This window comes from Drosophila eugracilis, unplaced genomic scaffold (assembly GCF_018153835.1).
Source record: "Drosophila eugracilis isolate 14026-0451.02 unplaced genomic scaffold, ASM1815383v1 contig_1858, whole genome shotgun sequence".
NCBI lineage: Eukaryota > Metazoa > Arthropoda > Insecta > Diptera > Drosophilidae > Drosophila > Drosophila eugracilis.
The window spans coordinates 539406-553974 of record NW_024572708.1 but is presented as its reverse complement, the minus strand read 5'-3'; the positions used below and the strand labels follow the sequence as shown (position 1 = coordinate 553974).

Below are 14569 nucleotides of genomic sequence, written 5' to 3'. Positions count from 1 at the left end.
TCGTTTTCGGTTGCTGTTCGTCCATCTATATTGGATATAGCTTCGTATTTTTTTTTTTTTTTGTGGGTTTCTGGGTGGGCGGGATTTTGTTGAAAGTGTTTAATCATGCCCAAAAATTCAAAATTGCGTTTTGTCTGACCCAAAATGGTTGGTGAATCCACTAAAAAGGTCTCCAAAAGTGTAGACATTTCGAAAGTTCTGGAAAAGTCTAATTCAAATTTGGCGCCCGGGAAAAAAGTTAAATATTAAATAATCAATTGGTTTATGTCCAAGCTAATATAGTGCAGCTTAGAACCAACTGGTTCATGAACCAAGATACATTTTCGCGCTTAAATAATCAAAATTGGCGTTAAATATTTTTCACCATCTGGCCACACTGTCAAATTGCAAGACAATTAAATTCACAAAACTGAAATTTCGAACGACATTGCCATACAATTGCAAAGGAGTTTAGTTGTTAAATAATTTTTAAATATTTTAAGTAATTTCGGTGGTGACCATGTCTCTCTTTCCCGCCTATGGTGATGGCCAACAACCAACATCGACAAGTGCAAGTGAAAAAGACAACCAAAACGACGACGAGCTGCCGGCAACCAGCGCGGTATGGAAATGTAACGAGAGTTTTAATCAAAACCAAAACCAAATTGAGCAGGTAATATCTGATGATGATCAAAGCTCCACCAGTTCTAATAGCGGCGATAGCTCTGACGGCGAGGAGGAGCAGGAGGAGTTGAAAACTTCCCCCAAAACTGCAGAATCACCTAAGCCAGGGTTGTTGCCATTAGAATTCGATGGCAAGGATGAATTTTATGTGGACAAAAGGGGGGATCCATCTCTTAGGACCCTTCAAAAATTGTCCAAACCAGCGCGACCAATCTACAAAACTTATATGCGTCGAATTTGGGATCCGAAACACCAACGCAACGGAAATTTTTCGGTTGACTCCCGGCTGTCAAAAAAGAATAGTCGTTATACCAGGAAACAGATGTCCGTTGATATAGCCAACGATGAGACAGAGACTGAAAAACTCAAAGATCTTCTCAAGCAGAGCAAGGTACGCGTACAGCAAGAGCCGAAAGTGCTGGAACACTGGCTAGAGCTGCATCGCTATTTGGGTCTCAATTTAGACAAGGCGAATCGTCTGGCCGTGGCGGAGCATCAACTTCATACCTTGGAAACGGCCCTCGAGCACCATCCATCCAATGAGCAGATTCTTCGGATCTATGCGGACGTTGCAAATGCCACGTATTCAGCCAGTGAGGTAAGTAATCTATGGATATATGTAGCTTGCCCAGAATATTGGCTTAGAAGGACACGTCTTCATAGCCCTTATCTATGGTTCGAAATTCTTAATCTTATCTGATCTAATCTTATCTCAGTGGATTGAGAATCGATGATGTGTACTACTATATGCTAAATATGGCAAATAATCACTTAAATTAAAGACCTTAAATAATTCCTTTCGATATTCCTTCCCAGGTTGCTGCACGTTTCGAGAAAATGCTCGAGAAGAACCTTTTCGAGTACACCCTTTGGACATCGCTGATCATGGTCACCCAAGGGAACATGGCACGCTGCACTGTACCGGCAGTGCTTCGGATCTATGAGTACTGCATGCGTAAGATGCATGTAGGTCATACCGATGAGTCTAGCCGGCAATTTGCCACCATTAATACAGATCTCATAATGCTAAAACTTTTCTATAATTGTGCATTGTTCTTACGTCAAACGGGCAATTATAACAAGATGTTTGGCCTAATACGTTTGACATTGGAGTTGAATTTCCCAGGATTATCGATGGATTGCTTGGAGGCATGTGTCGCCAATGAAGGCTCAATGATTGAATACGAGGAATTATTGCTGAGTTCGGGATTGCCAATGACGGAGATTTGGGCAAGAGTGGAGCGTCTTCGGCAGGCTTATCGCTATCTGCCTCATACACAGTTATCAGCCTCAATGCTGGATGAGATGGATTTTGATCGCGAACGCTGCATCTTCCCCAACGACGTTGTACCATATGCACATTCACTTAAGTCACCAAAAAATCAACTCCATCTAATGCTTTTGGTTGTCCAACTCATAAAAGTACCATTTTGTCGTAGCTCCTGTTTGGCAGACAAACTGAATTCAAACATCGATGAGCTTGGCGAGTCCGAAGCCATTGAGATGCTTTTCGCTGGATTGGGAGATCGGCATACTTACGCCTTGCCTCACTTTGAAGATTGTCAATTCAGAACATTAATGCTTTCCCTGGGCAAATTTTTTTGCGGAACGCCTAGCTATATGCCGCACTTTGTTGGCTATGATAAATATGCGGAAACCATCAGTGAATTGTTAATTAAATCCAGTAAAGTCTTTGGACAAGAGGAGGACAAGAGGATGGTGTTAATGATTGTGTGGATGCGATTTCAACGAATTCTGGTAGTGATAAACAGGCTCATGGGTAAACTGACCTCTGAAAATATTGACGAGGCTCGCACACGGATTCGTCGCCAATTAAGATTGCCAGAGAATCGCAGTAATGTACGTATGTACACGGAATTTGCCATGTGGGAGTACGAGGCCGATAAGTACTCAAAAAGCATTGACATTTTACGAAAGTTAATTAATAGTGCATCGCAGACAGAAATTCATACAAATCTTAATTTAATGCATGCGTATTTAGTTTTAGCCGAGATTCTTATAGACCAATCTATGAATGATGATGCAAATATTGTGCTGAGTTGCCTGATTAAAGGTAATAGTTCACCTTCTCTTGATGCGGAGGCTGAAATTAGGAATCTAAAGGAGGTATTGAACATAGAGATAGCAGCCCTTGAAACACTACCGGATGAGATGGCAGTGGAAGAATACTTTCAGGAAAATAAACTAATGATACTATTTCGTGCGTACTTTTTAAGTCAAGTTACTGACCCGCATAACTTCAAAATAGATGTGAATATCATGTTCGACAATCTACTAAAGAACCAACTTAGCACTGAGGCGGCAAAGAACAGCGAACGAAGACGTTTTCTTCGTGAGCATAGCCTGGAGTTGCAAGCCTTGTTGTTACAGTGCGAGTTAAGGTATTATGACAATAAGAATTTAATGAGCAGGATAGGAATGCCTCATGGTACTAAGAGAAGTGCAAAATTACGATTGGTTGAGCTAATTGATCGCGGACTAGATGAGTTTCCGCGCAATATGCTGATGCTTGAGTGTTGGTCCAAAATTCAAACGATGCTGTGGTACAAGCAACGTGCCCGTTTTATACGAATCAAAGGCGGTATTCTCTCGATGATGCACTTTGTTATCACTGCCGGTAGTCGCCACAAGCCCTCAGATAGCCCACAAGAGTTGGGGCTGTCGGATACTGCTGTGCAGGATTGCAACGTAAGGAGGTCAGATCGGCGAATGCTTAGCATATTTGAGACATTTCTTCCAACCAATCGATATCGTTCGGAAATTGAAAAGGAACAATATCGCGTTTTACGCAGAAATTCGTTATTTTGGCGATTGTATCTGAAAATTCTATCCAATACGTCGATTAGCTTTGAACGTCTCAAGGAGGTTCTGCTGATGGCGTTGGACGAATGCCCATGGGATAAGGATCTATTGATGGACAGTGCCAAAATATTACCCAGTGAAGTGGTCTTTCTGCAGGATGTAATGACCGAGAAGGAATTGAGGATTTATGCTCTTCCCGAGGAGTTGGACATCCTGCGAAATGATTAAAGGTCCGTAAATTCTAGTCAGATTTTTATTTTTTTTATTAGTCTAATTAACTATATTTTTATACTCAAAACTAGCGTATATTTAGATTATATAAGCTGTATAAACCATTGTACAGATATAAATTAGAAACTTTAATTATAATAAACTTCTCTGCAGTCGCCAATCATAATTGGCCTACAGGCCAATCTTCGATTAACTGGCTGATAATTCAAAAATTCGCCATTCGTTTAAACATTCGATTATGATAAAAAAAAAAAAAAAAAACAAAAACAACCACAACAAATTCCATCACTTTATCGCTTATAGCTCTGCGGGGAATCACTCCAAGAGTCGCATATCGAATGGCTGAGATTAGTTCGACTCCCTCACCTTCTTGCCACTTCGCTGCCCCGTTCGATCCAAGCGTTTTTTTGTGTTTATTATTTTGATTGTATTATCGAAAGATAGCCGAAGAAAACCTATAAACCAAAACAGCGTCGAGAGCAGAGCGTTATACTCGTCCATACACACCTAAGGTGGCCTTCGTAGCAACCAGATGCTGTGATGATTTATTATTTCATAGATAAAGTCTATCATTATCCCTTTTCAAGGTCTATATTTTAACTATTTGTATATTCTTTCTTAAGTTCATTTCATGTAGTAACTCTTTTTGTGACCGCAATTGTTTTGAGAGCTAGATGGCTCGCAAGTTATCGCTCACCTCGAATGTTGCGTATGCGCCCTGTCTGCCCAGCCACTCTAGACTCCTGTGCGTTACTGTTGCTCTTCGCTCTTCTTGGAGGGTTTGTGGATAAGGGGATGAGAAAAACAGCAAAGATGGAAAATGAATAATGTGTGAAAATAGAGGGGAGTGGGGGGGGGGCGGAGGGGTTGAAAAGCTCAGCTCCGCCGAAACGCATCAAAAGCTGTCTGAGCGAGCGTCCTGGCTGCTGTTTCTGATAATTCTGCTGCTGCTGCTTCAGCTGTCCGTCCAACCAACCAACAATCCGTACGTCCGACGTCTTGGGCACTGGGGGCTTTGGACCGGGCCTCATCGGTGGCAGTCGGTCGGCATCTGTCCAAGTCCCACGACGCGTTGTCGCTCCGCATCGGCCGTTGTTGTTGCAAAAGGGAAGCGGCCCATTTTGGCCAAGTGGCGCCTCCGTAGTCGCATAGTCTTATGGCGGCGGAGTCTCACCCCGGAGTTAACCCCAGGAACTTCAGTCCTCAGTTACCAGTTTCCTAGGTTAGTGACAAGCTCGGTGGTATATCGGTCTGATAATCAGGCTATGACATACAAATATAGTATATATATGTACGAGTATATCCCTAAAACAGCCGAGAGTGTTTTCGTTTCGATTGCGAGTGTTATTTTTCTTTTTTTTTTTGTTGACAGTGCCAGTGTATGAGTGAGTGTCTATAGATGTGTGTGTGTGTGTTTGTGTTGTGTTTGCTTAGGTGTTTGTGTGGTGGTGTAGAGAAGCAGCAAGAAGAAGCAGCATTGTGTAAGACGCCAGCGTCAAGTTCATAGACTAAACAGCGACACACTGTCGCGACTCTGCCCCAAAGAAAAAGCTCCCAGAGAGAAAATCAAGAGAGCGTGTGAGAGAGAGAGAGAGCAGAGCAGAGCTCGAAGTCGCTTTCCGCGATGATGCACTGTTAGAAAATGTGGGGAAAACTTGATTTTCGTACTACTATTAATGATGAGAATAATCTGTATTTAAAGACTAAACTTTAGTGCTATTCATGATATTGAAATGTTAATGTGAACCTTCTTGTAGTATAATTTTAGAAGGCTTTACTAGTCTCTAAAGTTTTCTGTAATTTATTTTTGTAATTAAGAACTTATGATGTTTTGTTATGATATTAGTTAAGATTTATATTCTTAAAACAAGGTTTTAGATGGAATATTTCTTGTTCTTAGCAATTCTTAGAGGAATTCTTAGACAATGTTCCTTTTAAGAATTGGAAAATTGTTTTTCCTTGTCAGGAGTTACTCAGATTTATTATTATTTCTTTATTTTTGAACCCTTAAATGTGGAAAAGTCTTCCAAAATCTCTTTTTAACTCAAAAGTTGAAAGAATGAAAACCAAATGCCAGATTTCCATTATTCATTGCATACTTTTCTGCTCCTTTAAAACATTTCAATTTTCATTTTCATAATAATTTTTCTGCCAGATTTCACCCTTGATGAAAATATTTTCCGTTTACCATTATTTTTTCGCTCAGTGTACTTAGTGAGCATGAACTCGGCGAGGGTTTCCCGGCCGGAAACCTTAGTCAAGGTCTCGCCAGCTTTTCAACGCAGGTTGTTGCTGCCCTCTCGCTTGCACGCGCTGTTTGGATTGGCGTTTCGCCATCTTTGTCGCACCATTGCTGCTCCATTGCCGAGCGGAGCAAGCTTTTAGATGTGTTTTTTTTTATTTTGGGCAGCGGCACCTACTGCCGGGAGCGGGAGCATGAGCGTTAGCGTCAGCTCTTCGGGCAGCTGATTCGCCGCCTTTGCCGCTTTCGGCTCTCCGTTTCGCTGCCGCTGTCGCTGCTTCGCCGGCGCTCTGCTGGTCTGGCTGATTAGTTTAGTTTGTGATTTCAATATATGTAATTAATTTTTGTTTCTGTAGCGGTTCGGACGGACGCGTCGCGACGTTCGCTTGGTCCGCCGTTCGGTACGCTTGGTTCGCCTGCCGTCGCTGTTTCTTATTTAATATTATTTTTTATTGTGTGTATTTGCATTTGCATTTGTATTTGTTACTCTGTGTTTTCTTCTTCTTTTTTTTTTGGTTTTTTGGCTGTGTACGTGTGAGCGATTGTAGCAAGCAGAGTGCCAGTGCCAGTGGCTCTTGGCTTGCCTTTTTCGTGGGCTCCGCCGCTGCTAAAATGCAAAGAACACGCTCGAGAAACGTAAATGGCGCCGCGCTAACGAATGGAATTGGAATATCAAACAGTGCCCCCCAAAAGCCCCATATAAAAAAATAATAATAATAATAATAAAAAAAAAACATAATCGTTAAATCAGGAAAGAAAAAAAGAAAAGAAAAAACAACAACAAACAAACTTCGTTTTGTGCCCCTGCGATTTTTTTTTCGGGTGTATGTTGTTCGCCAGTGTTTGTGCTTTTGTGTTAGAAGAAAAAATAAACAAGAAAAAAGTTTGAAATAACAAAAAACCAAAAACGCGGTCGAAGAGAATTATTATAAAAAGAAGGTAGATGGCGGTGACCTTAATGAAATCATACAAACTAGTATTACTTATAAGGTTTTAGGCTAAGATGTTTTCTTGAGAAGAGACTTTTGCCTAAGAAAGGACTTTGTTGGTGGGTTTATGAGGCTTAAAAAGGCACAATTATTAAGAGTCTTTAAGCCAACTCATATTTAAGTATGAAAACACTCTTGTTAAACAAGTTTTGGCTGTTTTTATAGTTCTGAGTTTGTGTTTTTAAGTTCTCATATTGAAATTAATCGGAAATAGTGCTGGAGTCATTGGTGACCGACCAGTTGCTGGTGTTTATGTTGAACTGGAGTAGGTGTTTATAGTTTCTTTTTACTAGTTCCTTGTTCTTGGTAAACAACAAATATTTGTTTACCAATGTTGGCCTTTTTTTTTCGTTTGTTTATCTGTTTTTTTTTTGTTTTATTTTATTTTTTGTTTAAACTTGAGTTGGTGTTTTATGGTGTACCACCAACCAAGCCCTCTTTTTTTGTCATAGCTTTTTATGCTGAAATCAGCGGCGCGTGCGCGCATTTTTGAGCGATCGAAACCCGAGAACGATACATTTTTTGTTGACTTGGGAAAAGTTTCGATTTACGAAAAACATTCCCACTGTCTGTGTTTGTCATCCTACGAAAATCTGCTTAGCCAACATTAACGATTGGCCAGCTAGAAACACATCGAAAAGAAGCCCCCAGCCAGCAGCGGCAGCGGCAGAGGCAGCAGCAGCAACTCACAATCAATGAGGCAAGACAAAATACAAAATTAACATATTAATGAATTTCCAGTTTCTTTTTTCGGTTTATTTAATTTTTAATAAAAAAAAAAACAAAACATCGAAACAAAGACCAGTCAGAACGTGAGAGGCGAGTAGTCAGTCTATCGACTTTGGAATACCCAAAAAAGCGAATGAAAAGCTAGAGAAATATATATACTTATAGTTAAAATTCCAGATCTACGGCTTAATAGGTGCCGCTGTGGGGAGATCATCAACGGTTTATTTTGAATAATAAATGTTAGATGAGGGCACATTATGATAGGGGCCTTAGCCTCCCTTGAACTGGCCAAGTACATAGCTTAGCTAGAACCTCAGCTTGGGATGATAATAACAATGAGAAAAAGAGATAGAAAGAGATATATAATTTGTGTTTTTTTTTTGTTTTTTGGCAAAACCTTTTCAATAATTTACCAGTTCCGAGTTCCGATCAATAAATGTGTTTTTTTTCCAAATTTTGTTTTTTTTTCGGCTGCTCTCAAGGTTTTTCTGTTTGCCGTTGCCGTCGATGATGATTTTGGTCTCTCTGTGTGTGTGTGTGTATGATTTTTATTTTTATTATTTTTCTCTGTTACTTTTTTACGTTTTAGTTTCTTGTATTTTTTGTTTTGTTTTATGTTTGATAATTAATTTCTACGTCGCATGTTGATGTTGGCATTTCAATTGCTTCGGAAGCGTCGAATCTTTCTAGAGACTCTTACTAAATATAGTTTTCGAGTACTTTCTGATCAACTTTTTCTAGAAAACATATTAAATTCCTAGGCGTATAGTTTTTAAATGATTATAAAATATATTTATTCAGCCAGTTATTTGTTTTTAATTATGTCGTGTGTGTGTGTGTATATAAAACCATATAATTTAAGACGTGTGTTTATTTTTTTAAAGATAATAAAATACACAGACAATTTGTTGTAGCAATTTTTGATTGTTTTTTTTACGATTTTATATATGTAAACGCATATATTTTATATATTTTTTGTTATAATTTGTTGTTCTTGTCGCATTTTTTGAACATTTTTTTTTTGCTGACGTCGCGTCTAAGAGCGGTCGTGTTTAGCTGAGCAGCCAGCAGCGTCGAACGTTAAGCGGTACAGAGAGAGAGAGAGAGAGAGAGAGAGAGTCAAAAGCTCGTCATGAAAATGTGGGCAGAAGGCGGAATGGTAGCCAAGGGGGAGGCGGCAGCTAAGACGCTCAAAAGCTGCGGGAAAAGGAAAGCCAAAAGCCGAGAGACGAGAAACGAGAAACGAACTTGTACTGAAAGCGGACCTAGCTAGGCAGCGCGGCAATTGATAACCTAACCTAGACAATAAAAAGTGCCCGCATATCTCGCTGCTGGTGACCCCAAAAAACCAACGACGTCCTCCTCCTCCCCCCATTGAGTAACTATAAAATTTAAATTAAATATTTAATTTTTAATACGAATATATGTCACATATTATCCGGGCAATCAAACATCATTTATAGTAAGGGAAAGTTGGCTGAGAGAGGGAAACGAAACTTAATGGGATTGATGGGATGCCAAGATGGTCTTGAAAATTTAATAAGCTAGCTAAATTGATTTATTTTTACTAATTTTAAGACTCGCCTTTTAAGTAAATTAACTAAAAGGATAGGTTTTGTATGCGTATTATATTTTTATACAATTTTTAAACTTAGAAATGGCAAAATTGATAAACTAAATCACTTTTTATGTTCCTTAAACTTAGAAAAAAAAAAAATAAAATTATTCTGGCCAAAATTCCCCTTAAAATCACCAAAATTAACTAGATTCTGCTTATTTTTAATCTAAAATGTAAAGTAAAAGTTCTAAATCTAATGTAAACGATCCGCCCATAAATAAAAAGGGCCATCAAAAGTCAAGAGACGCCAAGAATGTGGACTGCCAAAACACACAGGTTTATCGATAAATCGAATCTTAATTGGAGGCGAATTTAGCATGGCTGATTGGCTAGCATACGGCTGAGATAGCTTGACGCCATCTTAGGCTGCTATGCTAATTAAATCAATTTAGTTTAGATCAGCTTAGCTCGCTGCGGTTCACATGGCGTATGCGCAATATATGTATATATTAGAGGCACCACGTTACGCATACGCCTAGGCTGTAAACTTTAGAGTAATTTATCAAATGTTTGTCATTTTACAGTGATAATCTGTACTTTTCTAAGGCTAAATAGTACTTTACTGTATCCCGGAGTTCTCTATAGGTCAAACTAGTTTTATTTCTTGGAAAGATTAGAATTACGAAGATAATCAGCTAGAAAGTTCTACATTTTATGGCCACAAATAGCTGTTTAAAATTTCTGCTTAAAGTTTGTTAAGGCCTAACACAATTCCTTTTATATTTACTGTTCTTGCTAGTTTTATGTTTATTTTTCTAATATTTATTAGAAGTTTCTACTTCCTTAAAGCTTAACGCTAAAAAAAAAAAACAAGAAACTGATATGGTTTTTGCTCTCTACTCTGTGCTCTAATAGGTATAGTTTTTTCTAGAGTCTACGATTATATTACCTATGTTATGGAATGTTATGCAAAGTGCACTCGGAAATCTTTGTAGAACGTGCTCCAACGGCCACGTTCTTCCCGCCCTCTTTCCGTTTCTGCTGCTGCTACTCCACCAGAAACGTTTTTTTTTCTTCTCCGCCCGCGCTCATTCTTCAGTGGCTGGCTGTATTGCTCTCTTTTTTGTGTTCTGCTCGTCAAGTTCTCAGCTATTTTTGGTTTTTGCGACAACTTTTTTGACAGCCACCACCTGATGTCGACGTCAGCTTTTGGGCCAGGTCGAAACAGCAGCAGCAGCGTCTGCCCGTTATTGTTTGCCGCTTTTATTATAGATTTAGTTTCTTGCTTGAGAAATATATATTTAATATATTAGTTATCATGTTATGGAGAATGTCATTTTTTGTAACTTTTTTATGCTTAGTAAGTCGTATATAACTTTGTGATTTCTACAGTAACCTCAGCATAAAAACATCAAATTCATAAAAACAACTCTTATCGCTAGACGAACTCATAAAATAATTTCTTAAGTGCCAAAACTATTTTAGTTATAGAGAAACTTTTGATATTTTCATAATTTTCAAGGCCTTGTACATGCCAAATAAGTCAAAGATTTGAAATGAAATAAAAACTTTTATAAAACGGCGATAAAACTAAAGTTTCTTCAACTCCTAGCTTGTTTTCAAACGATGTTTACAAAGAACGTATAAAAACACTCCTATAAAACCCTAAAAATATTATTTACCAAGAAATTTAATGACATTTTTTTTCACATCCTCATGTTTTTCCCTTACAAAACCTAACATCCCTGTTCGATTTCCTGTGGTTCTTAGGTTCTTCGGTTCTTAGTCAAAGTAGCAAAGAGTTTTGTATATTTTCGTGTAACCACACACCTTTGAAGAAGTGTCAAGTTCATGTGAATGTATACTTAACCACAAGCTGACATCAACTGAGAAGTTTATTTATTTTTATTTTGTATGCGAAATGATAAGGCAGAGAAGAGGGTGCTGAAATGTCTCACATTCTCAATGCAGTTCATTCATTATTATACCCAGAATTTGTGCCCCGACATCAAAGGGGCAGCCAAAAAGGCAGGCATATCGTAAATATCAGAAGTCAACCTAGATATCAGCTCCCCCCCATCCATCCATCCCCCATCACCACCTCACACACACTTCCTAAGAAAAGGCAACCACCGAAAACGCCCACCACTGGCAAAATGATCCTCTCTAATGATCTATTAGCAGGCATTTTTTGCTCTGTTTCTCTATGTTTCTGCTGTGTTTTTTTTTTATTATTTTTTTGCTCTATTTATAAATGATTTCCATACAATGGCGCGCAGCGAGACGTATACGTAATATTGCGTATACGCCCCGCGGTTCAAACCCAATCTAACGCGCTCAATTCGATGTAACTTTAACTATTGCAAATGTAAACAAACCGAAAGTGGCAGGGAAGGGGCAGTGTTAGATGGGCGGTAAAGTGGTGTGAGATAAAGAGGGTGGCAGGGAGGTAGAGGAGACAGGCAGGGGGGGCTTCGGTCAACGTCAAACGTCAAAGCAAATTATATAATTTATTTATTTTGTTACCGCTCACCGGCTCTTTTTCTCGCTCTCTCTATCTCTCTGGCATTCTATATGCCGTTTGCTTTTGTGGATTCTCTCGCGTTTTCCCTCCGATTATCCCCCCGCAAATCCCCCGGAGACCCAATGAGTTCGTTGTCGTTGTCTGGCAAATAGCTTTTCGCCTTTTTCTCGCCCATTTCTCTGTTCTTATACTTTTTCTCCCTTTTTCTTTTCTTTTCTTCTCTTTTTTGGGGGGCTTTATTTTGACGGAGCACTTGAATTTATTTTTGTTTTATTCTTTTTTTCATCTACGTCGCGTCGCGCTGAAATGCAAATAATAATAAAAAAATATTAAAAAAAAAAAAAAGAACAACAACAGAGTGCAAAAAAATATAAAAAGCGATGAGCAGAAAAGGTTTTTTATATTACATTTTAATTTTTTGTTGTGTGTGCTTTGTGCTTGCCTTTTTTTCGTTTTTTATTTTTTATTTTTTTGCAATTACGACCCGCTGTTGGCGGGTGATTGACCCAGGCCCCCCGACTCGGACCCCAGGTTCCAGATCCAGACGCATAACCAGATACAGATACAGCTACAGATACTTCTCCGAAAACCGGAGCCACTGCAGCTTTATGACGGATGGCTGGATGGTTGGGTGGCTCAGTGGCTCGGTGGGCTGTCAGTTTTGTGGGTGGTGCGTGTGTGCCTCGCACTTGTCAACCGCAGCACAAACAAGAAACACAAATGTTGGCAAAGATTTTCTGCGTGCCAGCAATGTCCCTGAAAAAAAAAAAACGAAACAAATAAACAGGCGACTAGGGGGAGACAGTAGAGACTCCATAAAGCAGAAAAATCAGGAAAAATATCTAAAAAGGTTAAGATAAAAAAATATAAAAATAATTTACAAAAAGGTTTGATATTTTTTGAATATTTTAAAAGGATAAAACCCTTCATTTTTTCTTTGCCTTTTTTCAGATTTTTCCAATTAGTTTTTTCCAGCTACTAATAAGATTTTTCATTAAAAGTTTCTCAAGCTAAAACCTTCTAAGAAAATCCTTTTTAAAATTCTAGAAAATTCACTCTTACCAGTTCTTACTGTAGCACACCCACACGCAAGCATGTCCCTGCAAATACACAAACACACACAGCCAACGCAGTGGGAACCTACGTAGGAGTAAGTGTGTGTGTGTGTGCACACGCCCACCTACGCAGCGCAAAGGGAATCCGAATGCCTCAGGATTCCGTTGTCCTTGCCACACACACACTACCACAAACGTACTTATATTTGTGCTTGATTGTGCATGTGTGTGTGCCTGTCTGTGTGAGCTTTTTGGGGGAAAAGTCGGGGACACTCGTAAAGAAGTTTATCTTCTTATATGTATATTTGATTTAGACTGCCAAGCAACACTTGAGTCGAATTCACCCAAATAAATATATTGTATACACACTTTGTGTGATGAATTAAGGCTGGAACCAGAGATGAAAGGTTGGGTGGTAGAAACTAGCCGAGATGCGTAGTAAAAGATAACTTGATAAGGGAGAAAGAATTAGCTAAATAAAATGGTTTAAGAGGAAAAAGAAAAGGTAGAAAGGCCTAGAAATATATGTTCAAGAGAAGATCATCTTAAACAATTGTTTTTATAATTATTATTAATAAATCTATGAGTTGAAAGAGAAGTTTATGGCCTTAAATAGGTGTTTCTAAGGTTAAGTTATAAGAAAATCAGAAATCTGTTTATCTTAGCCTATAACTATATATATCTCTTTAGAATCTTTTAAAATTTATTATTATACCAAAGAACAGCAACATTGTATTAACAATTAATCACCATAGCTTAGATTATAAATTAAAACCCAACGAAATACATATGTCGAGCTCAGCAAGAAATATAATTCAAGTGAAATATCAGCGCAATGGTGGGCTAAGCTCGGGTTCAATAATTCCCTTAATTTGCAACTGATGGTGCTAACTTTTCGGTTTCGGCTTTTAACCGGTTTATATATGTCTTAACAAAAAGCCACAAAGCCAACGAGATAAAAAAAAAGGTTAAAAACAACAACAAAAAAATACAAAGAATTTAAGAAGCATTTAGCGGCAGCTGCAGAGCAACAAAGCAACAGGTGACAGCAGCACAGCAGAGAGACGATCAAAAATAATAATATTAACATTTTTTCTCTGTGTACGTTTGCCAGCTCTTCTAGTGGCAAATAAAAATTCAAATATATAAATTAAAGTATTCATTTAATTAGCAACCAAAATAAAAGAACAAAAAAAACAAAAACCGCAAATAGCCATAAAATGTGAATAACAAAGATAAATTGGAAGACAAAACAAAGTTTGGCTATTTAGTAAATATTTTTAATTAAATGCCCTGAAAGGGGTTGTTAAGATTTAGGAAATTTGTAAATTTATTCCTGTAAAATGCTTAAATATTTTGGGAATTCTTTACAAGCCCATTGTTAATATCTCAGAATATAATCATAATAAAAACAGAATATCTTTTTTAATGCCTCTCTTTTCTTTTATTATTTCGCTTTTTGCAGCAACAACAAAAAAGAACACTTGCTGGAGGCTGAATGGCAGACAACAACAAAAACATTAAATGCTACAACAACAAATTGAAACAAAAAAAAAACAACAAAATACCTCCAGCTGTACAAATATTGATTGATATTGAATAAACTAAAGAATAAATAAATACACAAATAAATAAAAAACCAAAATAATTTAAACTCATTTTCCCCAAAACACACCCGTCCAGCTTAAAAACAAAAACCAACCAAAAGTGTTTGTGTGTTTGAAAAATGTTTGAACAAATACTAATGGAAAGAAA

At 38.1% G+C, this 14569-nt stretch overlaps 1 protein-coding gene across 1 annotated transcript; it reads left to right on the top strand.

Annotated features, from left to right (window-relative positions):
• The first annotated feature begins 362 nt into the window (after positions 1 to 362).
• Positions 363 to 14377, top strand: LOC108110021. Its single transcript, XM_017218864.2, has 3 exons — positions 363 to 1261; positions 1480 to 3716; positions 14280 to 14377. Exons 1-2 carry the CDS (start codon positions 500 to 502, stop codon positions 3712 to 3714), a joined length of 2997 nt encoding a protein of 998 aa, XP_017074353.1. The 5' UTR covers positions 363 to 499; the 3' UTR covers positions 3715 to 3716; positions 14280 to 14377.
• The last annotated feature ends 192 nt before the right edge of the window (positions 14378 to 14569 follow it).

Bases quoted from the DNA above. Each gene is read 5' to 3' on its own strand.
- LOC108110021 (XM_017218864.2), top strand. From the start codon at position 500: ATGTCTCTCTTTCCCGCCTATGGTGATGGCCAACAACCAACATCGACA. The intron at 1,262-1,479 runs GTAAGTAATCTA...ATTCCTTCCCAG, and splicing joins CCACGTATTCAGCCAGTGAG to GTTGCTGCACGTTTCGAGAA.